The sequence below is a fragment of the Heloderma suspectum genome, chromosome 8 (genome assembly GCF_057233095.1).
Source record: "Heloderma suspectum isolate Gila_16-S chromosome 8, 16-S_ref, whole genome shotgun sequence".
Taxonomy (NCBI): domain Eukaryota; kingdom Metazoa; phylum Chordata; class Lepidosauria; order Squamata; family Helodermatidae; genus Heloderma; species Heloderma suspectum.
The window spans coordinates 34254820-34281864 of NC_139465.1; the positions used below are offsets into that span (position 1 = coordinate 34254820).

General features: G+C 45.2%; 1 protein-coding gene across 9 annotated transcripts in view; it reads left to right on the forward strand.

Moving 5' to 3' along the window:
* WWOX (WW domain containing oxidoreductase) overlaps positions 1–27045 on the forward strand; it is an 879648-nt gene that overhangs the window by 189026 nt on the left and 663577 nt on the right. For all 9 annotated transcript variants that reach the window (XM_084811930.1, XM_084811939.1, XM_084811932.1 and 6 more), the window contains exon 7: positions 19166–19351. In XM_084811930.1, the coding sequence (XP_084668056.1) occupies positions 19166–19351 (186 nt within the window). The remainder of the gene's footprint in view (positions 1–19165; positions 19352–27045) is intronic.

Here is a 27045-nt window from a genome sequence, read left to right on the forward strand (position 1 = left end):
TTTGGACAGGGATTCTACGGCCAACCTTGGTGAAGATTTGAACGAGAGGTAGAGCTGCGTGTCATCCGCATATTGATGACACTGCACCCCAAACCTCCTGATGATAGCCCCCAGCGGCTTCACATAGATGTTAAATAGCATCGGGGAGAGGATGGAACCCTGTGGCACCCCACAAGTGAGCGGCCACGGGTCCGAAACCTCCTCTCCCAGTGCTGCCCTCTGGAGAGGAAGGACCAGAACCACCATAATATGGTGTCTCCAATGCCCAACCCCTCCAGGCGGTCCAGGAGGATACCGTGGTCAACGGTATCAAAAGCCACTGAGAGGTCAAGGAGAACAAGGAAGGAGCATTTGCCCCTATCCAAAGCCCTCCTCATATCATCCACCAAGGCGACCAAGGCCGTTTCTGTCCCATCCCCAGGCCTGAAGCCCGACTGAAATGGATCTAGATAATCGGCTTCTTCCAAGTGCGCCTTCAAATGCATCACCACCACCCGCTCAATCATCTTGCCCAAAAATGGCAGATTCAAAACTGGGCGAAAGTTGTTCAAAACTTGGGGATCCAAGGAGGGCTTTTTTAAAAGCGGTCTCATTACTGCCTCCTTGAGAGCTGATGGCATCACTCCCTCCTCAAGGGAGGTGTTCACGACCACCCCGATCCCCTCACCCAGCCTCACTCTGCAGCTCATAATGAGCCAAGATGGGCAAGGATCAAGTAAGCAGGTGGTCAGCCTTACGGATGAAAGCACCTTGTCCACTTCATCAGGAGGAAGAAGCTGGAACTGATCCCACAAACTGGTTTGCCACAGACTGCCTCTTGCTCACTAACTGTATCCACAGCACAAAAAAATAACACTCCTAATCCGATCAATTTTATCTGCAAAGTGCCTTGCCAAGGCCTCACAGGAGGCCTTAGAATGCTCCAGTGGTTCCGGAGCAACTGGACCGACCAGGCTCCGGACCACTTGGAACAGCCTCCTGGGACAGCACTCTGCGGACATGACAGAGGCAGCATAATATTCCTTTTTTGCTGCCTTCACCGCCATGTGATAGGCTGAAGGTACAGCTCTAGCCCGTGTCTGATCGTCTTTGGAGTGAGACTTCTGCCACCGGCGCTCTAGCTGTCTCACCTCCTGTTTCAGAGCTCGTAACCGCGGATTGAACCATGGTGCAGTCTGAGCGCTGTTCAGGGGGAGAGGGCGTTTCGGAGCCACCCGATCTAATGCCCCAGTGATTGCGGCATTCCAGCCACCCACCAGGGTCTCGACCGAGTGTCCGTTTGCGTGCTCCAGAGAATCCCCAAGCGCATTCAGGAATCCATTTGGATCCATAAGACGCCTGGGGTGGACCATTTTAATGGGTCCTCCACCCCTGCGGAGGGGTTGTGGACCCGAGAAGTCCAACGTCACCAGATATTGATCTGACCATGACAAGGGGGTGGTGGATATACCCCCAGCTTCCAGATCACTCCCCGCTTCTCCAGAAACAAACACAAGGTCTAGTGCATGACCGGCTACATGGGTGGGCCCAGGTGGAATAGGGTACAGCTCCCAGGAAGCCATGGTCTCCATGAAGTCCTGAGGTATCCCCGTGAGGACGGCCTCTAAATGTACATTGAAGTCCCCCAACACCAATAAGTTAGGGGACCGCATCAGAGACCACCTCAGGCACCTCGGCCAGGGAGTCAGTTGTGCAGCGGGGTGGGCGGTACACAAGCAGAATCCCCAGACTGCCCTTCAGGCCCAACCTCCAGTATATGGACTCAACAACCTTGGTCTCCTGGAGAGGGGGTCTGGTGAAGGCCAAGGACTCCCGGTAAGTAACAGCCACTCCCCAGCCCTTGGCTACTGTGCATACAAAAATCCAGCTGGACACATGGCCGCAAGAGTTGGAGCAGCAGCCTCAGCCAGCCACATCTCCATAATACATGCCAGGTCTGCACCCCCATCCAGGATCATGTCATGGATGAGGGATGTTTTCTGGGTAACAGACCTGGCATTGCAGAGCAGCAGACGAAGGCCAGAAGATGGAATCATACCACCCCCAGCTATCCTTTGCCTCTTGGTAGGCCCAGAACAGGGGACAGATATTATACATCTCTCCCTCGTTCCCCTTACCTAGCATAGCCTGCCCCTAGCGCTCCACCAGTGCTTGCCACCCAGCTTCTGTATATTCTGACCTCCAACACTCCCTCCACTGCCTCTATCAGGTGGACACATGCCCCCTTGCTCCCACCTATCAGGCAGGCTACCCACCCCTAAAAACACAACAGAATCCCCTCAAAACCCACCCCCCACCAACAATTAAAAATCAAAACAATACATCCCCTTCACAAATACTGCCAGGTAGGAGTCCACAGGGATGGCCCAGCCTCTTCTCCAGGTGGTAGCTTCTCCTACAGATCCTGGCTCTCCCAGGCCACCTCAGCCAGCCAGCTTATATAGTCCCTCCAGGAAGGGACAGGTGGAAGTGGTCAGCACAGCTGGCTCATTACCTGGGGGCCTGGTCCTGCAGGGACTGGCGGTCTGCCCTGCAGAAATCCTCAGGGAGAGCAGTGGTGGTGGTGGCGGCAGCAGCAGGCACGTCCTCGTCCCCCGGTGGTGGCTTCTCCTGCAGAGCCACAAATTTGGTACATTTATATCCAAAGTGTACATTGCAGGGGAGGGGAGGCGCAGGGGAGGAGTGTACATACTCCTCCCCTGCGCCATTTTGTCCTCACAACAACCCTGTGAGGTAGGTTAGGCAGAGAGTCAGTGACTGGACCAAAGTCACCAAGTGAGCATCGTGGCTGAGTGAGGACTTCAACCCAGGTCTCCCCAGCCCCAGTCCAACAGTCTAGCCACTACACCACACTGGCTCTAATAAGTGGAAAGTGGCTGGCAGGGAAGGTTCTCCTCCAGGCCAGGCAGTCCTCTAGTCCTCATTATGCTCCTGATCAGGGGCACAGAAGTGCCCAGAGCCCATTTCTGAACTTTGTCACATGCTCCAATACCTTCAGGAGGAGAAAAGGCAGCATATAAATGCAATCAATCAGTCAATCAATCCGGGGCCAAGAATTGCAGACCCTTAAAAAGGAGCAGACTCAGCCATCACTAAAAACAAATGGCCCTGGAAACTTTCTGAATTGAGTTCAACTGTCAAGCTATTTTAATTCCAAACATCTTATCATCTTCCATCATGGCACATGGAATTTTCACATGTTTTGTCATGTGAAAAATGATAGAAACACTGTCATTAAAAATACATTAAAATCCTCCTGTTCTCACAGCAAGTGACATAAGAAAGAACATTATTTCACTATAAGGTATACCTTGCCAAATTATGTATGTGAATGAATAGCATATGAAATACCATTGCTCAATTTCTTGTTCTGTGTAACCTGTTTGAAGCTGCAGTCACATGTGCAAGTAGGCCCTAGGTGCTTTTCTGCATCATCTGAACACTTGGTGTCCTCCATGTTAATTACCTTGTCTGGCCTTGAATAAACCACTGGGCTGCATTTCTCATGCCAGTTAGCAGTTGTGCCGTTGAAGTCAAATGGACTGTATCATATTACTCTCACAGGACTATTTTTGAGCAGTTCCATATTAGTGGTCAAGATGTTTACAGATAAGCTGTCTGGTTTTATATCTCTCCTGTGCTAATATTTTTATGTGTTTAGTATAGAAAAGCTCCGTTTTTGTGGTGTTCATAAGTCAAGTGGTGACTGGCCCAAATCACTTCACTGGAAAATAAGAAGCTGCCTTATACCATGTCAGGCCACTGGTTCATCTAACTTAATATTGTCTTCACAAGGGGAGGGCAACCACTTTTGTTCCAGGGGCTGGACTACACACCCCTGGATCAAGCTGGGGGGGTGGATGATGTCTAGGGGGCAGGGCCCCATCCCAAAGCCCTCCATGTTTTATCCACCCACACCCTGGCCACTTAAAAAAAAGATCTTCCACACTGAGAGGGGCACAGAGCTCCCTGCCTGTCTCTGTACGGAGAAAAGGACTTGCCCAAGGCTTACAGGAGCTAGTTCCTGCAACCCCAGTTGAGTCAGAATGCTCCTTTCCATGCCGCTCATGTCCCAATCAGGGCGTGGGAAGGGACCCAGCCAGAGCTTGTACAGCTGGCTGATACAAGCCCTGGCAGAGTGATACAGCGGAATCCCCACGTTATCTCCAGTCTCTGAGCAGAGATAACAAAGGCGCTCCCCTTTGCACCGCTCGCCCTCTGATGGAGGGGGAGTGACACAAAGGGGTATCCCTTTGTTATCTCTGATTGGAGATAACCTGGTGATTTCTTTCCCCTTGGGGGCAGGCCCCACAGAACATAGGAACATAGCAAGTGACTATATCCTGAGTCAGGCCGTTGGTCCATCTAGCCCACCATGTTTGACACTGACTGGCAGCGGCTCTCCAAGGTTTCAGGCTGGAATTTTTCCAGCCCCACCTGGAGATGCTGGGGATCAAACCTGGGACCTTCTGCATGCAAAGCAGGAGCTCTACCAGTGAGCCATGGCCCCCTCCCCCTGTGGAGGGTTCTCAGCCCTCCCCTGGTCTATGCTGACTGGCGGCAGTTCTACAGGGTTTCTGATAAGAATCTTTTCCAGCTTTACCCTGTGTGTGGCTGCTGTAAAAAGAGCAAACTCCATGTTAGGCATCATTAGAAAAGGAACTGAGAATAAAACTGCCAATATCATATTGCCCTTATACAAATCTATGGTGCAACCACACATAGAATACTGTGTACAGTTCTAATCCCCACACCTAAAAAAGATATTGTAGAGCTGGAAAAAGTGCAGAAAAGGGCATCCAAAATGATCAAGGGTCTGGAGCATCTCCCCTTTGAGGAAAGGTTACAGCAGCTGGGATTGTTTCGCTTGGAAAAAAGAAGGGTGACATGATAGAGGTGTACAAAATTATGTATGGTGTGGAGAATGTGGATAGGGAGCCAGTATGGTGTAGTGGCAAGAGCGTTGGACTGGGAGCTGGGAGATCCGGGTTCTAGTCCCCACTTGGCCATGGAAGCTCACTGGGTGACTTTGGGCCAGTCACATACTCTCAGCCCAGCCTACCTCACAGGGTTGTTGTTGTGAGGATAAAATGGAGAGGAGGAGGATAATGTAAGCCGCCTTGGGTTCCTTGCAAGAGGAATAAAGGCGGGATATAAATGCAATAATAAATAAAATAAATAAAAAAAGGGAGACATAATTCTTATAATACTAGAACCCAGGGTCATCCCATGAAGCTGATTGGTGGGAGATTCAGGACAGATAAAAGGAAGGACTTCTTCACACAGCGCACAGTTAAACTATGGAATTCACTATCACAGGATGTAGTGATGGCCACCAATTTGGATGGCTTTAAAAGGAGGTTGGACAAATTCCTGGAGGAAAAGGCTATCAATGGCTACTAGTCCTGATGGCTATGTGCTATCTCCAGTACCAGAGGAAGTTGCTGGGGAACATGGGTGGGGGGTGCTGTTGCACTCACATCCTGCTTGTGGATTTCCCATGGGCAGCTGGTTGGCCACTGTATGAACAGAATGCTGGACTAGATGGACGCTTGGTCTGATCCAGCAGGGCTCATCTTATGTTCTTATGAGATGGAACCTGGGACCTTTTGCATGCAAAGCTATAGCCCCTTGGAACGCTATTGCTTTATATTATACATTACATGCAGAAACCCTGACCATACGGAGCTTGGGCGGTGATAGTGAATCCCTTGTCTGTGTGTCCCATTCCTACCAGTCCTGTCATATGGGTCAAATCCTGCCTTACCAGGAGTAGTCCTGTGGATCAAGGTTAAAGAAGTTCAGGTTAGCAGGAGAGGAGAGTCCAGCATAATGCACAGGAAGATGGATGTTGTTTCAGCAATGGCCAGCCTCCAACTGAGCAGCGTTATGGGTGATGTTGCTGCCCCACTGCTTCCTGGCTAGTCATTAGGGCATGCATCCTTCTCAAGAGTAGTTCTCAGGGATATTTGATATGTTGCCAGTCAAGCACTTTTCGTTTGAGTCTCTTGCAACAATATAATTGAAGCTTTTTCATTTTTAAGTAATCCAGCAAATTTGAATCTTTTAATAGGTGCATTTAAGCCTTTGACATTAAGTGACAAGAATGTGATACGTTTACACTGTAGATTTACTTTTTTGACAGTCATTCCTTCTTCCTGGGAACGGAGAACCTCTTTCAGCCCAGGGGCCATATTCCATTTTGGAGAAGCTCTTAGGGGCTGCAATCCAGTGGTGGGTGGGGGCAAAAGCAAAAAGCGTCAGGGCCAACACAACAAAAAATACCACCTTATTTTAACTTAAAGGTCTTATTGTCAGTAAGTAAGTCTTGGAAGAGGCATTTCACTCTTTTAGAATGAGAAAAAAAAGGAAGTGAGGTTGGTGGCTACCAGGAGGAAGGCCTTTTCTGTTGTGGCACTCCGGCTGTGCAATGAGCTCCCTAGAGCGGTTTGCCTGGCACCTACGTTGTTGTCCTTCCAGCGCCAGGTGAAGACCTTTTTATCCTCCCAGTATTTTAGCATTTTAGCTTCTTAGTCTTTTAGCTCTGGTGTTTTAAATCTGTATTTTAAATCTCTGCATTGCTGCTAGGTTTTGTTCTGCTCATACTGTTAGTTTGTGGTTTTAAGCTTTCATATTTTATATTGTTTTATGCTGCGTTTTGTGGTTTTAATTTTTGTGAACTGCTGAGAGAGCTTCATCTATTGGACAATATAGAAATTAAATAAATAAATAAACAAACAAATAAATAAATTAAAACATGTGCAAAAGTGTGCCAGTGGAGAGTCAGTGTGATGTATTGGCTAGAATGTTGGACTGGGAGGTGGGAGATCCAGGCTCTAGTCCCCACTCGGCCATGGAAACTCACTGGGTGACTTTGGGCCAGTCACAGAGTCTCAGCCCAACCCACCTCACAGGGTTGTTGTGAGGATAAAATGGAGGAGGAGGACTATGTACGCCACCTTCGGTTCTTAAGGAGGAAAAAAGGCGGGATATAAATGTAATAAATAAATGTTGTTGTTTTTTTAAAGGCTGGAAAACTACCAAATGATTGGTAGTGAGGGGAAAGGGGGAGGCGTGGCCTGGAAAAGGAGGCATGGCTATCTGAGAAACTCCTGCGGGCCTGAGGTTACCCAACGCTGAATTAGGGATAGTTGTGGTAGAAATAGGAAGTTCTCAGCACCCCACCAAAAATTCTGGATTCTTTGGGAGAAGCCATGAAAATTAAAGTGATATAAAACTGATGTTGAATTTATAGTGTGGATGTGATAGACTGTGAAATGGGAATGGTCAAAGTAGTTATTTCTGTCAGTGCTAAATTTAGCAATGTGTAGAATATGAACTGTGTGTATAGAGCTCAGATATTGTGTACAGAGCTTAGAAACTGAACTGTGTACAGAGGTTAGAAATAGCGCAGCCCTTAGAAAACGGAATATTAGTGGACAGCAAAAGAGATTTAAAGATGTTCCTAAAGCTAATCTAAAAAAATGTCACATAAACATTGAGAACTGGGAAGCTCTAACCCATGAGCGTTCCAACTGGAGGTCAGCCTATATTAAAGGCGCTATGGACTTTGAAGAAACGCGAGTACAGAGCGAAAGGGAGAAACGAGCTCAGCGGAAGGCACGTCAAGCAAACCCTCACCATGACCGCCTTCTACCTCGAAACCTATGTCCGTGCTGTGGGAGGCTGTGCAGATCCAAAATAGGCCTTTACAGCCACCTGCAGACCCACTGCTAGAGGTTAATGTGTTGATTGACCTATCTTCTATGAATCTGTCTAATCCTTTTAAAGAGTTATCTGCATAGACTCTATCTTTGGAAGACAGTCTTCCTCGGTCACGAATGATCGCCATGATGATGATGAGTGCATCCCCTGTCCAGAAGTCTTACAATTTGCATTAAGACTGACCAGACAGGGATGGATGGCAGAGGTCAAAAACTAACAAAGAGAGATGGAGTATGGGGTGAATCAGGTGGGAGCAGAGAGACAGACAAGGCAAGCTCAAAGCAGTTCAGGCATGCTCTCCAAGACGCTTTGGAAAACACTCACTGGTACTGCTGCGTGGTAAAAGGGAGGATACCGCCAGCTGGTTTTGGTCTAAATCTTGGTGAGTGGGGAATATTGCTGAATTTCAGCCAGCTGAAAAAGGTGAAGATTGAAATTGCTTTGAAGGGGTTATAATGAGCTCAGTCAGACAGTTCCCTAAGTACTAAATATGCTGCATCGATCAACTAGCTGATTTATAAGAGTATGAATGGTGCAACTTGAAGAATGACAAACTGCTCCCTGAACAGGAACTTAATGAAGACATCTTTTTAAAAAACAAACAAATGATTCAGCAAAGTGAGAGACCCCTTGAGCATGTATAAATAACAAGTGAGAATTTTCTACTCTGGAAAAAAATAGTGCAAATTGGAGCTGTCTTTTAAACAACAGCAGCAAGCAAAAAGTATCTCCCTCTCTGCCCCCCTGCCCCCCACTTCTCTGAAGCAAAGAGCTCAAATACAGTCATCAGAAAACTTTTCAAAGATTCTTCAGTTACTACACTTGTGTTTATGTTGCTTATTATTCTCTGCCTGTACCCTTAAATTTGAGCTCACAATTTCTAGTGGTAAACATAGGAACAACATTGCCAAATAAACATTTTTCTCAGTGTTTCTTTTTTCTCTCTTTGTGAGATTTGCTAGGTACAATATAGAGACACAGTGTGCTTTTTTATTTATTTATTTATTATTTAATTTATTAATCGCTCATCTGGCTGGTCACCCAGCCACTCTGGGCGATGTACAACATACAATAAAACAATAAAATTGTACAATAAAAACATTTTCTAAAATACCCTAACCCACCCCAAATGCCTGCCTGAACAGCCACGTTTTTAATGCACGACGGAAGCTCATTAAAGAGGGGGCATGACGGAGTTCCCTAGGGAGGGAGTTCCACAGAGTGGGGGCCACTGCAGAAAAGGCCCTCTCCCTCGTCCCCACCAGTCTAGCTGTCCTGGCTGATGGGACAGAGAGAAGGCCATCCGAGGCTGATCTTGTTAAGCGGCCAGTCTGGTGCTGCTGGAGGCGCTCCTTAAGATAGGCTGGGCCGGAACCATATAGGGTTTTAAAGGTCAAAACCAACACCTTGAATTTGGCCCGGAAAACAACTGGTAACCAGTGCAACTCCTTCAGCACTGGAGTGATGTGATCTCGCCGGCAGCTGCCTTTAATCAGGCGAGCTGCCGCGTTCTGTACCAGCTGCAGCTTCCGAACCATCTTCAAGGGTAACCCCACGTAGAGCGCATTACAGTAGTCTAAACGGGAGGAGACCAGGGCATGTACTACGGATGGGAGCAGATGGTCGGGAAGGAAGGGGCGCAGCCGCCATATCAGATGGAGTTGATACAGCACTGTCCGGCTCACAGCTGACACCTGAGCCTCCATGGACAGCTGGGAGTCCAAAATGACCCCCAGGCTGCGGACCTGGTCTTTCAAGGGTAGCCGTACCCCATTCAACACCAGGTCAACATCCCCTAGCCTCCTCTTGTCTCCCACCAAAAGTACCTTGGTCTTGTCAGGGTTCAGCTTTAGCCTATTCCTCCCCATCCAGCCACTCACTGTCTCCAGACATTTGGACAGGGATTCTACGGCCAACCTTGGTGAAGATTTGAACGAGAGGTAGAGCTGCGTGTCATCCGCATATTGATGACACTGCACCCCAAACCTCCTGATGATAGCCCCCAGCGGCTTCACATAGATGTTAAATAGCATCAGGGAGAGGATGGAACCCTGTGGCACCCCACAAGTGAGTGGCCACGGGTCCGAAACCTCCTCTCCCAATGCTACCCTCTGGTACCTGCCGGAGAGGAAGGACCGGAACCACCGCAATATGGTGTCTCCAATGCCCAACCCCTCCAGGCGGTCCAGGAGGATACCGTGGTCAACGGTATCAAAAGCCGCTGAGAGGTCGAGGAGAACAAGGAAGGAGCATTCACCCCTATCCAGAGCCCTCCTCATATCATCTACCAAGGCGACCAAGGCCGTTTCTGTCCCATGCCCAAGCCTGAAGCCCGACTGAAATATTTATTTATTTATTTATTTATTTATTTCATTTCTATACCACCCAATAGCCGAAGCTCTCTGGGCGGTTCACAAAAATTTCACAAGAAATGGGTCTAGATAATCAGTTTCTTCCAAGTGTGCCTTCAACTGCACCGCCACCACCCGCTCAATCACCTTGCCCAAAAATGGCAGATTTGAGACTGGGCGAAAGTTGTTCAGAACTTGAGGATCCAAGGAGGGCTTCTTTAAGAGCGGTCTTATCACTGCCTCCTTGAGAGCTGATGGCATCACTCCCTCCTCAAGGGAGGCGTTCACCACCACCCTGATCCCCTCACCCAGTCTCTCTCTGCAGCTCATAATGAGCCAAGATGGGCAAGGATCAAGTAAGCAGGTGGTCGGCCTTACAGATGAAAGCACCTTGTCCACTTCATCAAGAGGAAGAAGCTGGAACCGATCCCACAAAACCGGTTTGCCACAGGCCGCCTCTTGCTCACTAACTGTATCTACAGCGTGGAGAGTAACACACCTAATCTGATCAATTTTATCTGCAAAGTGCCTTGCCAAGGCCTCACAGGAGGCCTTAGAATGCTCCAGTGGTTCCGGAGCCACAGGACCGACCAGGCTCCGGACCACTTGGAACAGCCTCCTGGGACAGCACTCTGCAGACGTGATGGAGGCAGCATAATATTCCTTTTTAGCTGCCTTCACCGCCACGTGATAGGCTGAAGATACAGCTCTAGCCCATGTCTGATTGTCTTTGGAGCGAGACGTCCGCCACCGGTGCTCTAGCCGTCTCACCTCCTGTTTCAGAGCTCGTAACCGCGGATTGAACCATGGTGCAGTCCGAGCCCTGTTCAGGGGGAGAGGGTGTTTCGGAGCCACCTGATCTAATGCCCCAGTGATTGCGGCATTCCAGCCACCCACCAGGGTCTCGACCGAGTGGCCGTTTGGTGTGCCCCAGAGAATCCCCAAGCGCGTTCAGGAATCCATTTGGATCCATAAGACGCCTGGGGCGGACCATTTTAATGGGTCCTCCACCCCTGCGGAGGGGTTGTGGACCCGAGAAGTCCAACGTCACCAGATAGTGATCTGACCATGACACGGGGGTGGTGGATATACCCTCGACCTCCAGATCACTCCCCACTTCTCCAGAAACAAACACAAGTTCTGGTGCATGACCGGCTACATGGGTGGGCCCAGTTAGAATATGGTGCAGCTCCCAGGAGGCCATGGTCTCCGTGAAGTCCCGAGGTGCTCCTGTGAGGATGGCCTCCGAATGTACGTTGAAGTCCCCCAACACCAATAAGTTAGGGGACTGTACACGCACATCAGAGACCACCTCCAGCACCTCGGCCAGGGAGTCAGTCATGCAGTGGGGTGGATGGTACACGAGCAGAATCCCCAGACTGCCCTTCGGGCCCAACCTCCAGTACATGCACTCAGCAACCTTGGTCTCCCGGAGAGGGGGCCTGGTGAAGACCAAGGACTCTCTGTAGATAACAGCCACTCCCCCTCCCCGATCCTCAGCCCTCGGCTGCTGTGCATAATATATGCGCAGTAGATTTTTAAAATTTTATCTGGAACACATGAATATTTCAATAACGCCCCGTATATCAACTTTAATTACCTCTTGTCAGTTGTCTGGCTATGTCAGGGGTATTGAACCTCTTTCAGCTCAGGGGCCAAATTCAATTATGGAGAAGCTCTCAGGGGTCACATTTCAGTTGTGGGCCTGGACAAAGGCAAAAGTGGCAGGGGCAAAAATACCAGCATGTTTTAGCTTAAAGCTCTTACTGCCGCTAACTAAGGCTAGATCTAAACGACTGCTTTATAGCGGTACTAAAGTGCACTGATAACTGTTGGGGTACATTCCATACACTTTTTTAGTGTTGTTTCCTGCTGTTTATTCCACATTATCCAATCTACTGCAACAAATGTCACTGTGTGTCCTACAAGGTATAAATGCGCAAGAGGGACATAGCTTTACCATGATGGGATCGTAATGATATGACACAAGGTGTAGATCTGGCCTAAGCCCTTAGGAGAACCTTTTAGAACCTGGGGGGGGGGGAGCACTTTGCAAAATTTAGGAAACCACAAATGATTGGCAGGCTGGGAAAAGGGGGTGAGGCCAGGGGAAGGGGGCATGGCCATGTGCTGAATCCTAGAGGGCTGGATTCCCCCCCCCCCCATACACACACACCTTGTGCTTAGATGTAATATTTTTTATTAATTTACATGTTTCAAGACTTGTCCCTCTGAAAATAAAATCTACGTATGGGGTTTAGCTCTATTAAGTTGTTATTAGCTTCTTGCTGCATAAATATTTTCTCTCTCCTAAGACTGTTTTCACAGTTGGCTCAACCTTATTATTTATTGCCAGCTATGGGGGGGGGGGGGAGGAATGAAAAATCTCTGAGATTTTCCTAATTCAGACTGGCAGCAATTACAGATCATGTTAATTTTGAATTGTGTCTTTTGTCTCAACTTCTGGTAGGGTTGGGGGACATGGGCCTTTTTGCCATCTTATTTGGCCTTGCCACAGACTTCCTTCCAAGAGACCATGATGCTTCCTCTAGATGTATGATTTGACTCATTGCAACTGAATGGGACAATACAGTGCATCGTGTGGCATTCATAAAGGGAAAGGCAGCATATCACCTGCTGAAATGTTACGGTTCTTCAGAATTTTAGCCCTGTTGGTGTTCCAACCTTGTCACATTAACATCAATTGTACCCATCAGTTAGGAGGGTGAATGAGGAGTAACATGTCCTGCTTCTTAGTATGTAGGAAGTACATTTCTTGCCACATACATGTCGGCTTGTGTATGAGAGGAGGGGAAAGTCCCAAGCACAGCTAACTCAAGACATTTCGATACCTGAGTTGGAAAATCCAAATGGTTACCACCCCACTAACTAACCAACATTAACAGTACCTGGTAAGTTCTTGAAATGTACAGGGACTGCACAAGAACTCTTAAATTGACTGCCCCTTGAGGGCATCCCTAATATGCCACCTGACCACATGGTAGAGACATATTAAAAATGCTCTAGGCTTTTAATTAGCATTCATGGAGTCTTTGATCTAAATTTCATGGGAGGATATGGTACAGTTTTATAAAATTATGCATGGTGTGGAAAACATGGAACGGCTTCTCTAATACTAGATCAGGCTGGGGAATGTGTGCCCCCCCCCCAGTGATGTTGGGCTCCAACTCTCATCATCCCAGCCAGCATAGCCAATGGCCATGGATGATGGGTGTTGTAGTCAACAACATCTGGAGGGCCACACATTCCCCACCCTAGAGCTAGATGGACCAATGGTCCAAGTCAGCTTCCTGTGTTCCATTCTATCTCTCCCCCATCCCTTTTTCTTTTGTAACTGACACCCAACACTACATGACTACTGTTCATGCTCAGTCCTCATTGAGCTGTTTTTGGGGGGGCTAGTAGTTCTATAAATCTCATGGTTTCCCCAAACATTCTGATATCTTCCTTTTATTCCTCAGATACCTTGGCTCCAGACCTGTTGGCACTGACCACCTGAGTTTGGTAGTAGAGGGAGTGATAGTTGAATGGAACTTGAATGTTCTCAGGAACTGTATGCCATTGAATGTCAAAGACCAGGGGCCATCAATGAGGGTGAACAATTAAGGCATTATTGCCTTAATGTCCTGCTTGTTGCCTTCTCCAAAGCATTTGGTTGGAAACAGGATACTGTACTAGATGGACCTCTGATTCAGCAGGTTCTATTCACTTTTTCATGTTCTTCCATGGAAGCCTGCTGCATGGGTAGGAAGAGGGAGGGAGAAAATGGGTGATCCACCCACATTTGGCTCTTGCCTTGCCCACTGCCAACACACAGCCCCCAACAGATTACCGAGCGAGGGGGTGCCACCCTCAACAGAAAAAAAGGTGGCCCACCCTGCATTAAACAGACTTTCACATTCTGTCCAGACAAGGGCTCTGATGCTTCTGCACAAGGCCTAACTGGCCATGAAAGGCATATTGGGTAGATAAGCATGTAAAATATTTATGATTTAATATGTATAGTTAAAATATCTTTTGCTGCAAATAAAGCAGTAAGCATTTTGCAGTTTTATAGCTTTAATGGTTAATGAGAGAATTTTTAAAGGGTATGTATGTACAGTATTTTAATTAAAATTTTAATTTAAAATAATAAAACCATGAAGAATATTACACAGGGCAATAGCAATCGATATAATGGCTTGGAATTTTAAACAAAAATACATTGATTAAAAGCACTATATAGCAAAGTAAAAAAGAAAAGAAAAAAAAGGATGTGAATCTTTGGGTAAATGCATGTGATTGGTTTGTCACTGTAACCTGAAGTAAACCTTATCTTGTTCCAAAAGTTTACAAACTCATGTTTCACTATGAAATTGCATTTCATCATTAACTGCTTCCAAGGGAATCCAGGGTTTGGGGAATTAACCAGTTAGGGTGTGCATATAATGCACAGTTCTCTTTATAGAAGTGATTGGAAAAAGCAGGGCCAGCATCAAGTGTGGGCATAGTGGGGCACCCCAGAAGGGGCCCTCTGACAAGAACCCCTTGGAGTTACTACTCCTATTCACCGTTGCAACCTGTTCGATCAGATGCCTCTCACTCTGGCCCAGACAATGGTGGTGGTAAGGAGAAACAGTAGATGCCACTTCCTACTTGCTCACTGGCTCTCTCCCTGTGAATCAAGCAAGTGGAAGAAGTGATGATAAAGAGATAGGTGGACTCATTTAAGTAGGGAGCCCATTGGGGGTGTCTTGCCCAAGGGCCCTCAAAAACCTGGAGCCTGCACTGGGAAGAATCAGATAAAGGGGGACGGGGTGCTAAGAAGGCAGGCGGTCCACTGAGATGGCCCGAAGAATAGTAGACACAGTGTTCCAGAACTTGACAATGGGGTTGATGTTCAATGCTGATCATCCAAAGACAGTTTAGGCCCAGCAGAAGGATAAGATGGGAGTTTCCCCTTAGGAAGTGTGACTGGCAATTTATAGACCGTTATTCAAATCATGGGATGGTTCTATCAATGGCTATTTGCCATTATAGCTAAATGGAATTTCCAGGGTGCCACTAAATGCCAGTTGTTGGGCTTATGTTGTCTTCATGTCTTGCTGCTGGGTGTCTGGAAGCATCTGGCTGGCTACTGGGGAACCGGATGCTAAACGAGATGGACAGTTGGTCTGATCCAGCAGCTTCTAGCAGCCTTACTAACAAAATTTATTATTAGATGTGTACATTACCTTGCTGTCTCCCTTTGCTGGAATCCATAAAAGGACTGGGGTAAGTCCTCAAAATATTCTAAAAACTAAGTTTATTTCAGGGAAAAGAGATTAATAATCAACAAGAACCCAAGAAATTAAAAATCCCAGCTTCCCTTTCCCCCTCAAAAATCCCCCAGCTTCCCCTCCCCCCTCACCCCCCCCCCAATAGAGCAGCGAGAGCGAGCATTTATGTTGTTCCATTGGGAAATAAAAATCCAGAAATAGTACTACAACAGACAACCCCTCAAACTTTCAAGTTCATCAAAATTCTTCATCAGGCTGGATTGAAGCATAAAATCCAAAAAAGGGTGGAGTGAGCAGGTGGGTACTGCTGTATTCCTGTGGGGAAAGAAAACAATATTACAGGGCATGATCTGAAAACCTGAAGACTGCAGGTTGTGATAGTCCTAAAATGGAACATCACACAAACGTACATTGTTTGGGCTGTGCTGGATGCAGAAAGATCTTGGTTTGCACCAAGACTATTGGGAAAACAATGGCTGTTTTCCATTTGAATCTATAAATGCCAGGAGTTAATCAAGTCTGTTTATACCTTTAATTAGAACCAAGGCTGAGACAAAAGCTCCTTTGAGAACTTTCAGCTTAAACTGCTGGGCTGGGGAAATCAGGTGGTGTAGGTACCCCCAAATCTCTCCCAGCTCATCTTTTTTCTCCTCTACTACCATCTGTTTCACAGTAGCATTGTTGCATCTACCTGGCAGATATCATTTTCCCCCAGTAGTCCCGTCACAATGACGGGACATCATTGCATAGCATCCTGTGGCAATTTCTGGGGGTGGCGGCAAAATGGTGTCTGTTAATTGCTGGGAGGATCTCCGTCTCCTGTAATGTCAGTTAACTTTCCCCTCAGCCCTGAAAATTGTCAAAATGCCCCTTTGCGAATGACATTGTGAAACTGGGGGGCAAAGACTTGGACTCTGTACCCATAGAAGACACAAGTGCATTGTGAATCAGACTGCTGAAGAATGGAAATCCCTATATTGACAATATTGGAGACGTTATTTATGGTGCTGCTAAGAACTGGACCTTGATTCTAGAAGATCCTGTGTCAAGTCTCCAGTAAAGTGTAGCTTGGCAATTGAACAGCCACCGTTGAATCCACATGACACAGATAGTATGTTAATGACATGCTTGGAGGAGTTCTCTGTTGATCTTGGATCTGGAAATAAGGCTGAGATTATTTTGTCAGTCTTCCTTTTTAAATCATGTCCATGGATTTGCTCAAGCAACTGTTATAATTTTTCCAAATTCTCATATAACTGAGATCAGATTGAAGTGTTTAAGACAACTGAAGCATCAGAATGCTATGAAATTCTTCTCCTAGGATTAATTGAGAAAAAACTCTATTTTTTATTTATCCCTGATTTAGGGAAATCAGAATGTGAAAAGGGAAGACCTCAGAAAAGAAAATCCATCTAAATTTACTGCTATAAGATGCATGCCTACCACCTCACCCATTTGTGGAACAATCTTTTCTAATTAAACACATAATTAAAAATGATCTTGCACTAATACAAGATACAAGAAGTACTTGGAAGTACTTGCTGTTGTGATTGACCAGTGATCTATACATTTAATAAATAAGAAAGATCACAATCCAGACAATTTTGAGCACTCTTAAAACCATTTGATTTTAATGAAAATTATTTTAAGCACATGCTTAATTCCCCCATCAAATTCAGTGAGGTTTAAAACTGCTTAGCTTTAGATAGATTGTGCCATGAATAAAGAAGGATGTGCATGGTCTGTTTTTATTACTCTGTTCACAATTATAGTAACGGAATAGGCAAGTAGGGGAGGCATGTGGTTTAAAAAAAGAACTGCTTCTCAATGTCAATAGGAGAAGTAAACACACGAAGGAAGCCTGCTTTCCAGCAGATTTCAAAAGTCACATTAATGTTTCTATTTACCTTTGGGCCTTTCTTGATGTTATCATCTCAGGCTGCTTTTATAGGATACAGGATATTTTTCTAAGGGTCGTAACCCAGGGGTATGACATAGCTTAGGTTTTAATAACCTGATGAAATCTAGGTCAAGAAATCCTCCTTATCCACTCCAACTCCTCCAGCCATAAAGCACAATCTTGGTGTTATATGGGCAGTGTAGACAGTTATGTAATTTCAGAATTCCATTACTGCACAATGAGATATTTAGCGATATACAGAAGTTCATGGTGGAGACAATTTCAGCCATTCTAAAACACATGACGACTATCCAATAAACAGTTGTGGTCTTTGGTACACTAACAGTACACTAATACATCAGTAAATCCTGTTGAACTTAAGAAAATTTAAATCAAGGGAATTTTAGCTCAAATCTTAATTCAAGCCACAATTAATAAATACCGTACAGCATGGATGGGCAGAAGGTAGGTTTGGATCTACTGGTAGATTTCTGGATAACTTACCGTAGATCAACAAAGATTTCTTGTCACCAACAAAGCTGCTTTCCCCCCTTCTAAATCAGACTGTTAGAATCCTTGATCTGTAATAACTCATATATAGATTTGAACTTGTAGATGCAAGCCATCCCATTGTATGCCTCATGGGCTGTAGTAGATTTGCTCCACTCCCTGAACCAGCTGCTTGCATCTGACTCCACTCCCCTGGTTACCATTTTGTACCTGGCTCCCATTGGTGAACATCACTGTTTCTAGTAAAAAAAAAAGTGAAGTAGATTTCACAAGCCTGAAGTTTGCCCATGCCTGAAGTCTGCCCATGCCTTTTTCCATTCTGTCGACAGCGTTTTTAAAAGGCATATACGTTACATTTTTTAGCCTGTTAATAAATGTTTAATATTTTACATCTTGAAAAAATGTACAACACATGCTACTTTAAAAATGCAATGCTTTTTAAATTAACCCAACATACAATTTAAGCAGGGGAAATTGTGCCTGATGGAAGGACTTTTATTTTAAAGAGTGGGGTGTGGAAAGACCATAAGGCAAGTTAGCCTGTTTGATGATAGTTTGTAAATCAACCGTTTAAGTGATGGCAAGTGAATGAAATCAGAATTGGGTTATGATGAGCACACATGTACATCCAATTATTTAGGAATAAGACCCAACAATTTCAATAGACCTTATGTCCAATTAACGGCCGATCTATGGCAATGAAGTTGTTGTCCTGAAATAACGCTCATATCTCATGGAGTAATTCTTGATAACATGCTGTAGGGAAACCCTGCCTCTAAACAGGAAGACCCAACCCATGAGAAGAAAGGGTTACTGGAAGAGATGAGTCCACAGGCAAGAAGGAGTGAGGAAAGAACAAGGAGAGAGGGAATTAAAGGTGTATTGCGGGTGGGGCTGGTGGGTAGTAGAATGCTTCACTACTGCTTCACTACCTTTTATGTGTGTGTGCGTGCGTGCGCACATGCTTGTTTCTGTCTCATGAGGTGAGAATGGGAAAAAAGCTGCACAAAAGCAAGGAAACCACCAAATGATTGGTGGTTGGGGGAAAGAATGTGAGGCGAGGGATGGGGTGTGAGCTTCTGGGGACCCTGGGAGGGAGGGATTTGGGCTCCACAGGTGGCCAGATTTGGGCCCCAGGCCTGAGGTTCTGCAACCCTGCTTTAGCTGTTGTCAATTTGTGTATCATAGTCTCTGTGACCAACATCTTTCTGCAAAATGAATGAAAGTATAGACCATCTGAAAAACTGTGATCTGACAGATCTGTCGTAGGAGTGGTTCCTAAGAAGACATTAGACCTGCTTAGCTGTCTTCACCCAATTGCATGGTGATCGGTCTAGTTAATTTTGTCATGTTCACACTGATTATAGCTCTGTGATGAGGATCGCTTTTTTTTTTTAAAGGTCTCTCCATGTGCTGATCTGCAATGCTGCAGTTTTTGGTGTTCCTTGGCAATTGACTGAAGATGGTCTGGAGTCCACCTTCCAGGTGAATCACTTGGGGCACTTTTATCTCATTCAGCTCCTTGAAGATGTTCTTCGTCACTCAGCTCCTGCAAGAGTTGTGATGGTTTCCTCGGAATCGCACAGGTTAGTTCCGATTTGGAATGGTTGGACTTTACTTGAAAAGCACTTATGACTTTTTTCAGTGATTACATGGAAACTGAGTTCATCCACAGGTAAACATGCCAGAACATTTCCAACATTTTCTATTTTAGTTTTTCCCTTCTATAACTCTGGAAGAGACATGTGAGGCAACCACTAAAGCAGAAGTAGCCATTTCTAAAAAAAGAAGGAATTTGTTACATTAAAAAGAAAGAAAAAAGAAGGGGAGGGGGAATATTCCTAAAATTTAAATCAATATGTAAGATGACTACCATGGTGTAATGGATAGCATTTTGAATTTGAGCCCTGGAGACCTTGTTGCAAGTCTCTACTCAGCCATGAAGTTCACTTGCTTGCCTTGATCCAGTCACTGTTTTTCAGTGCTAACCATATCTTACAGGGCTATTTGGATCAAATGGATGATGGAAAAACCATGGCTGGTGTCCGTAGTGTCACATGGCATGTTCTGTACATGCACTGGAGTTGAAAAGCAGTTCCTGCATGTTTGGTGACTCTCTGCAGCCTGTAATACAGAAGGGATGCCTTCTGCTTGGGCACAGGGCTCATCAAATCCTGAGTCAGGTCTGCCATCATGAGCTCTTTGGTCAAGGAGTGGTATGTAAAGTGAATGCTAAACTGATAAATGACCCAACACGAAGAATGGATGGCACATACAGATTGTTGTTGTTGTTCAGTCGTTCAGTCGTGTCCAACTCTTCGTGACCCCATGGACCATAGCATGCCAGGCCTTCCTGTCCTCCGCTCTCTCCCGGAGCATGCTCAAGTTCATATTCATTCCATCAGTGATGTCATCTAGCCATCTCATCCTCTGCCGTCCCCTTCTCCTTTTGCCTTCAGTCTTTTCCAGCATCAGGGTCTTTCCCAGGGAGTTTTCTCTTCACATTAGGTGGCCAAAATATTTCAGCTTCAGCTTCAGCATCTGTCCTTCCAATGAGCACTCAGGGTTGATTTCCTTTAGGATTGACTGATTTGACCTCCTTGCAGTCCAGGGGACTCGTAAGAGTCTTCTCCAGCACCACAGTTCGAAAGCATCAATTCTTCGGCGCTCAGCCTTCCTTATAGTCCAGCTCTCACAGCCATACATTACTACTGGGAAAACCATAGCTTTGATTAGACGGACCTTTGTCGGCAAAGTGATGTCTCTGCTTCTTACTATGCTGTCTTGGTTTGCCATAGGTTTCCTCCCAAGGAGCAAGCGTCTTTTAATTTCATGGCTACAGTCACCGTCTGCGGTGATCTTGGAGCCCAAGAAAATAAAATCTGTCCCTGCTTCCATTTCTTCCCCTTCTATATGCCAGGAAGTGATGGGGCCAGATGCCATGATCTTAGTTTTTTTTAATGTTGAGTTTCAAACCAGCTTTTGCACTCTTCTCTTTCACCCTCAAGAAGAGGCTCTTGAGATCCTCTTCGCTTTCTGCCATTAGGGTGGTATCGTCTGCGTATCTGAGGTTGTTGATATTTCTCCCAGCAATCTTAATTCCGACCTGTGATTCATCCAACTCGGCGTTTCTCATGATGTACTCTGCATATAAGTTAAATAAGCAGGGTGACAATATGCAGCCTTGTCGTACTCCTTTCCCAATTTGGAACCAATCGGTTGTTCCATGTCCGGTTTTTACTGTTGCTTCTTGACCCTCGTACAGGTTTCTCAGGAAACAGGTAATGTGGCCTGGTACTCCCATCACTTTAAGAATTTGCCAGAGTTTGTTGTGATCCACACAATCAAAGGCTTTAGCGTAGTCAATGAAGCAGAAAGAGATGTTTTTCTGGAATTCTCTTGCTTTCTCCATGATGCAGCGAATGTTGGCGATTTGATCTCTAGTTCCTCTGCCTCTTCGAAACCCCGCTTGTACTTCCGGTAGTTCTCGGTTCGCATACTGCTGAAGCCTAGCTTGTAGGATTTTGAGCATAACCTTGCTGGCATGTGAAATGAGCGCAATTGTGCGGTAGTTTGAACACTCTTTGGCATTGCCCTTCTTTGGAAAACTGACCTTTTCCAGTCTTGCGGCCACTGTTGAGTGTTCCAAATTTGTTGGCATATAGAGTGCAGCACTTTAACAGCATCATCTTTTAGGATTTTAAATAGCTCAGCTGGAATACTGTCATCTCTGCTAGCTTTGTTGTTACTAATGTTTCCTAAGGCCCACTTGACTTCACTCTCTAGGATGTCCGGATCAAGTTCAGTGACCGCATTATCATGGCTATCAGGAACATTCAGATCTTTCCTGTATAGTTCTTCTGTGTGTTCTTTCCACCTCTTCTTAATCTCATCTGCTTCTGTTAGGTCCCTGCCTTCTTTGTCCTTTATCATGCCCATCTTTGCACAAAACGTTCCCTTGAGATCTCCGATTTTCTTGAAGAGATCTCTAGTCTTTCCCATTCTGTTGTTTTCCTCGATGTCTTTGCATTGTTCATTTAAGAAGGCCTTCTTGTCTCTTCCCCTTCTTCCCCTTTCTCCCTTGCTTTTCGCTTCCCTTCTTTCCTCAGCTACTTGTAAAGCCTCATCAGACAGCCACTTGGCTTTCTTGCACTTCTTTTTCTTTGGGATGGATTTTGTTGCTGCCTCCTGAACAGTGTTACGGACCTCCATCCATAGTTCCTCAGGCACTCTGTCTATTAGGTCTAATACCTTGAATCTATTCTTTACCTCCACTGTATATTCATAAGGGATATGATTTAGGTCATACCTGAATGGTTTAGTGGTTTTCCCTATGTTCTTCAATTTAAGCTGAAATTTTGCAAGAAGCAGCCCATGATCTGAGCCACAGTCAGCTCCAGGTCTTGTTTTGACTGACTGTATAGAGCTTCTCCATCTTTGGCTGCAAAGGACATAATCAATCTGATTTCGATATTGACCATCTGGTGATGTCCATGTGTAGCGTCGCCTCTTGTGCTGTTGGAAAAGAGTGTTTGCTATGATCAGCGTGTTGTCTTGGCAAAACTCTATTAGCCTTTGTCCTGCTTCATTTTGTACACCAAGGCCATGCCTGCCTGTTATCCCGGTGATTTCTTGACTTCCTGCTTTAGCATTCCAATCCCCTATGATGAAGAGGACATCTTTTTTTGGTGTTAGTTCTAGAAGGTGTTGTAGGTCTTCATAGAACCGATCAACCTCAGCTTCTTCGGCATCAGTGGTTGGGGCATAGACTTGAATTACTGTGAGGTTGAATGGTTTGCCTTGGATTCGTACTGAGATCATTCTGTCGTTTTTGAGATTGTACCCCAGTACTGCTTTTCCCACCTTTTTGTTGACTATGAGTGCTACTCCATTTCTTCTAAGGGATTCTTGCTCACAGTAGTAGATATGATGGTCACCTGAATTAAATTCGCCCATGCCTGTCCATTTGAGTTCGCTGATTCCCAAGATGTCGATGTTCAGTCTTGCCATCTCATGTTTGACCACCTCCAGCTTACCTTGATTCATTGATCTTACATTCCAGGGTCTTAAACAATATTGTTTTTTACAGCATCGGATTTTCTTTTCACCACCAGACACATCCACAGCTGAGTGTCCTTTCAGCTTTGGCCTAGCCACTTCACTCTTTCTGGCGCTACTTGGAAATTCCCCCTGCTCTTCCCCAGTAGTATATTGGACACCTTCCGACCTGAGGGGCTCATCTTCCGGCGTCATCTCTTTTAGCCTTGTGATACGTTCCATGGGGTTTTCTTGGCAAGAATACTGGAGTGGGTTGCCATTTCCTTCTCCAGTGGACCACATTTTGTCAGAACTCTCCACCATGACCTGTCCATCTTGGGTGGCCCTGCACGGCATAGCTTATAGCTTCACTGAGTTACGCAAGTCCCTTCGCCGCAACAAGGCAGTGATCCATGAAGGGGGCACATACAGGTACATGTCTTATAATATTGTAAAGTCCGTCTTTTGGGTCAATCTTAGTATGAATGCTGTTGTGCCATTAGTTTTGCCAGGAGATGAAATAATAATTAATTAAATTGGAATGACATGACCTCTATTGATTTGTCATTGAACAACTTCAATGCCATACTAAGACAGCTATTATAACTGGAGAAACAATGCAATTAAAGACTTTTAGATTAAATCCAATTTTGGTTTGGTTTTGTTGTCTTTTTTTACATAGAAATTAAGGAATTGAATGCAGACATTAGCACTATCACTTTGAGAAGGGAAGTGATGTATCCAGTGCACTTACTTTAGAAAGCTAGCCTCTGGTAGAGATTTCAATTGATAACACGTAGCACTTCTTTTTAGTTGCTAGTAGAAGTGCAGTTAAAAGAGAAATATGAAAATTCTGTCCCATCTCAGCCATCTTTGTAGCAAAGCATTGAATGACTGAAATATAAAACTAGGATAAGGGTTTCGGCACTTCTGCTGTACACGAGCTTACTGATATTCCCTGGTATGTGAAAGATTGCAAAACGAGCACCTCCCTCTGTTGGCCGTAAGAAAACCTAACAGACATTTAAAAGCTTTCCTCTGTTTTGTAAAATTGTATAGGCTCAGAGTGTAGGGGTGTGGGGAGTGCCAAAGTCCCCCCCCACACACACACACAAATGCTTCAGTGACCTAGTACGAAGGTTGCTTTTTAAAATCATGTTTGCCTAAAATGTAACCCCTGGGACCTGGCAGAGAGAGACCGGCCAAGGGTCAGGCTGAACCCCTTTATCAATTCCCAACATAAGGGCTTATGGTATAAATGACATACTGCAGATAGATTTACCTTAACCATTTTAAATTTATGATGCAGAAATGAAAGGAAGCAATAGAAAATGCCAGTAATAAACCTCCCCAGTGTTAAGACATGAAACATCTAGTAATTAGGCAGTAACCCCCCCCCCCCCAATAATAATCTTGGATGCCCTTATCTTTGCAAATCACCGGGTTTGTGAAAGCAAGTAGCGGAATCCCATTACAACGAAGGGAGGCTACCGCAGGGCAGGCGAGTTTAGCAGTTGAAATAAATCTGCCAACTGCCATCACTTGCCAGATGTGGAGGGCACAATGGGATATGTATAAATGAGCTGTTATTTAATGGGAGATTATGTTGAATTGTCAGCTCCTTGTTTCTCTGTGTAACGCTGATCTCCAATAGTTTTTCAAATTGCATCTTTGCTTTGGAGGTGTTTCATCTCCTGCCCACTCCTTTCGTGTCATACAAAGCTCAAGTTCAAGTCTTTGCAGATCTTGAAAGCTTGATTGGAAATAAAGGCTGAAAAAATACAACAAAATATTGGAGCATTCATTGCTTTACTGTGCAAGATCAGCTAATGTTTATGGAAACGTATTCCCCAATAAGTAAATGGTGTGTGTCCAGACCTAACAACTAATGGCTTTTCCATTTCTAAGAGGTTATTTCGTCTGTTAAATCATATTTAAACATATAAAATAATCATTGAAAATGGCTGCTAGTTTTACAGTGCTGAACTGCCAGAAATCAGCAGAAAGAGCTTGTTAGCCACTATATCTTATTAGGTGGGAGTATTTTGTGCTCTCCCCCTGCCTCAGGGGATGGCAACATTCCACTCTCTCTAGGGGACAGCCTTCCCCCCGACCTGGCACCCTCTAGATGTGTCAGACTACAACTTCCGTAATTCCCAGCCAGCATGGCCATGGCCATGCTGGCTGGAAATGAAAGACATTGTAGTCTAACACATCTAGAGGGCACCAGGTTGGAAAAGGGTGTGTTGTAGAGTGCCCTCTCTGCTGGGAGGATGAGACTTTTTCTTCTTCTTATACAGGGTTGAGGAATGTGTCCCCCCCCCCCCGGGTGGTGGACTATATCCCTGATATTGGCCATATTGGCTGGGGCTAATGGGTGCAGGAGTCCAAAACCATCCAAAGAACCACATGTTCGATGTTCCCCACCCCTGTTTCCATAAGGCCTATTCAGAGGTCGTATGAGCACATGGAGGTAAGGGAGAATGATCAGTGCACCATCCCCACAGTAGACCTTCACATGTTCATGTTAAGGTCTACATAGGGTCTACGTACTTGCAAGTTTCACCACACAATCAGGAAGGCAGAAAAAAAGCAGAAGAGTGCCCTATGGACTTTTCAGAAGTCAAAATCAACAAGTGGAGGTTAGGAGCTGTGACAACATATACGTTCCTGCTCCTCCCCGCATGTGTTAATAATATGTTTGAAAGGGGTGTAATTTATGTCCCTTCAGGTTAAGGCCATGTTGATAAGATGTTTCATGATGTTAAACAGGTTGAATTGGAATAATTGGTATTCCATGACAACTAGTTACATGACAACATGACAACTAGTATTGGTATTCCATGACAACTAGTTACAATAATTAGTATTCCATGACAACTAGTTACCAAAGTAACTAGTTGATGTTTTTAAATTGGGTCTGACAGTGTCATAGTGTCAATCCAGGCCTAGCTTGGCTCCATGATATGGCAGGACTCATCACGGCTGCACCACCCACTGGGAATGTTTGCAGTAGGGATGTATAAGAATTGTGTTTGTATTCACAAAACATTTGGACATGCCCCGTTTGCGACCCTGAACATGTGCACATTTTTGGAGAAAATGTTTGCACATTTCCGATCTCATGAGCCCGTTCGAAAAATGTGCATTTTGGGGAAATGTTTTTTTTTGTTTGTTTGTTTTTTAAAGCACATTTTTCTGCTTTACTGAATGGGTGAAAAGTGTACATTTGGGGTATACATTTTTCCCAATTAAAAATCCACATTTTCCCGATCAGAAAAAAGAAGAAGAGATGCTCGCTTTTGTGAATGTGAATGAGGCAAACCAAGCTTTGAGGAGGAACTCGGAGAGATGCAATGGGCTCAAACATTGCATACTTGTCTATCTCTAGTTTGGAGGTGATCCAAGATCCTCATCCATAACTGCAAGCTGTTATAATTGCCCAGGCCAGTTTCAATAGGTGATGTATGCATAGATAGCCAGACCTAGCAGCTCAAAAGTTTGGGATGCTGCTCAGGATCAATCAAGGATCATGAATGTGAGTGAGCAGCGTTGATCTCACAAGGGCCCCTACTGCATTCCAAGTCCTGGTCCTCTCCAAATCTTGGTTGCCTATATCAGAGGAAAGATCGAACATAGCACAGCATTTTGTGGTTTGTGCCAGATGCCTACAGGAAACAAAATTTGGAAACCATAATCATTGTGGTTTGTCTTTGCACATGCATGTATGTGTAAATCCATTCTTCCACTAAACAATTTTACAATTTATTTCCTATTATTATTGATTGATTGATTGATTTTATTTCATTTATATCCCATCTTTCTTCAATTGTGGAACTCAAGGTGGCTACATGTGGTTCCCTGGTGGCCTCCACTCCAAGCACTGACCAGACCCAGACCTGCTTAGCTTCAGCAAGGTTGTTGCCTCATGTGCCTTCAGACTATGCCCTGGAGCCTCTGTTACTACTCTGTTTAATGAACCTTGGGCAGGCCAATGGGTATCTAAAAAAAATCCTTCACCTGGTGTAGAGGTCTTCAGTTGTTTGCTACTTCGTTATTTAAAAAAAAAAAAATAGAAAAAGAAAGGAAGAAAGAAAGAAACAGCTGGTGTTTAATGACTCTGTCAGACCCAATTAAAAAACATCAACTAGTTACTTTGATTTGTGCTCAGTCATGCCACGGGTATACTTAAAAACATTAGACTCCGCCAGAGATCATTTTGGCTTTGTTCACATTTATCTTT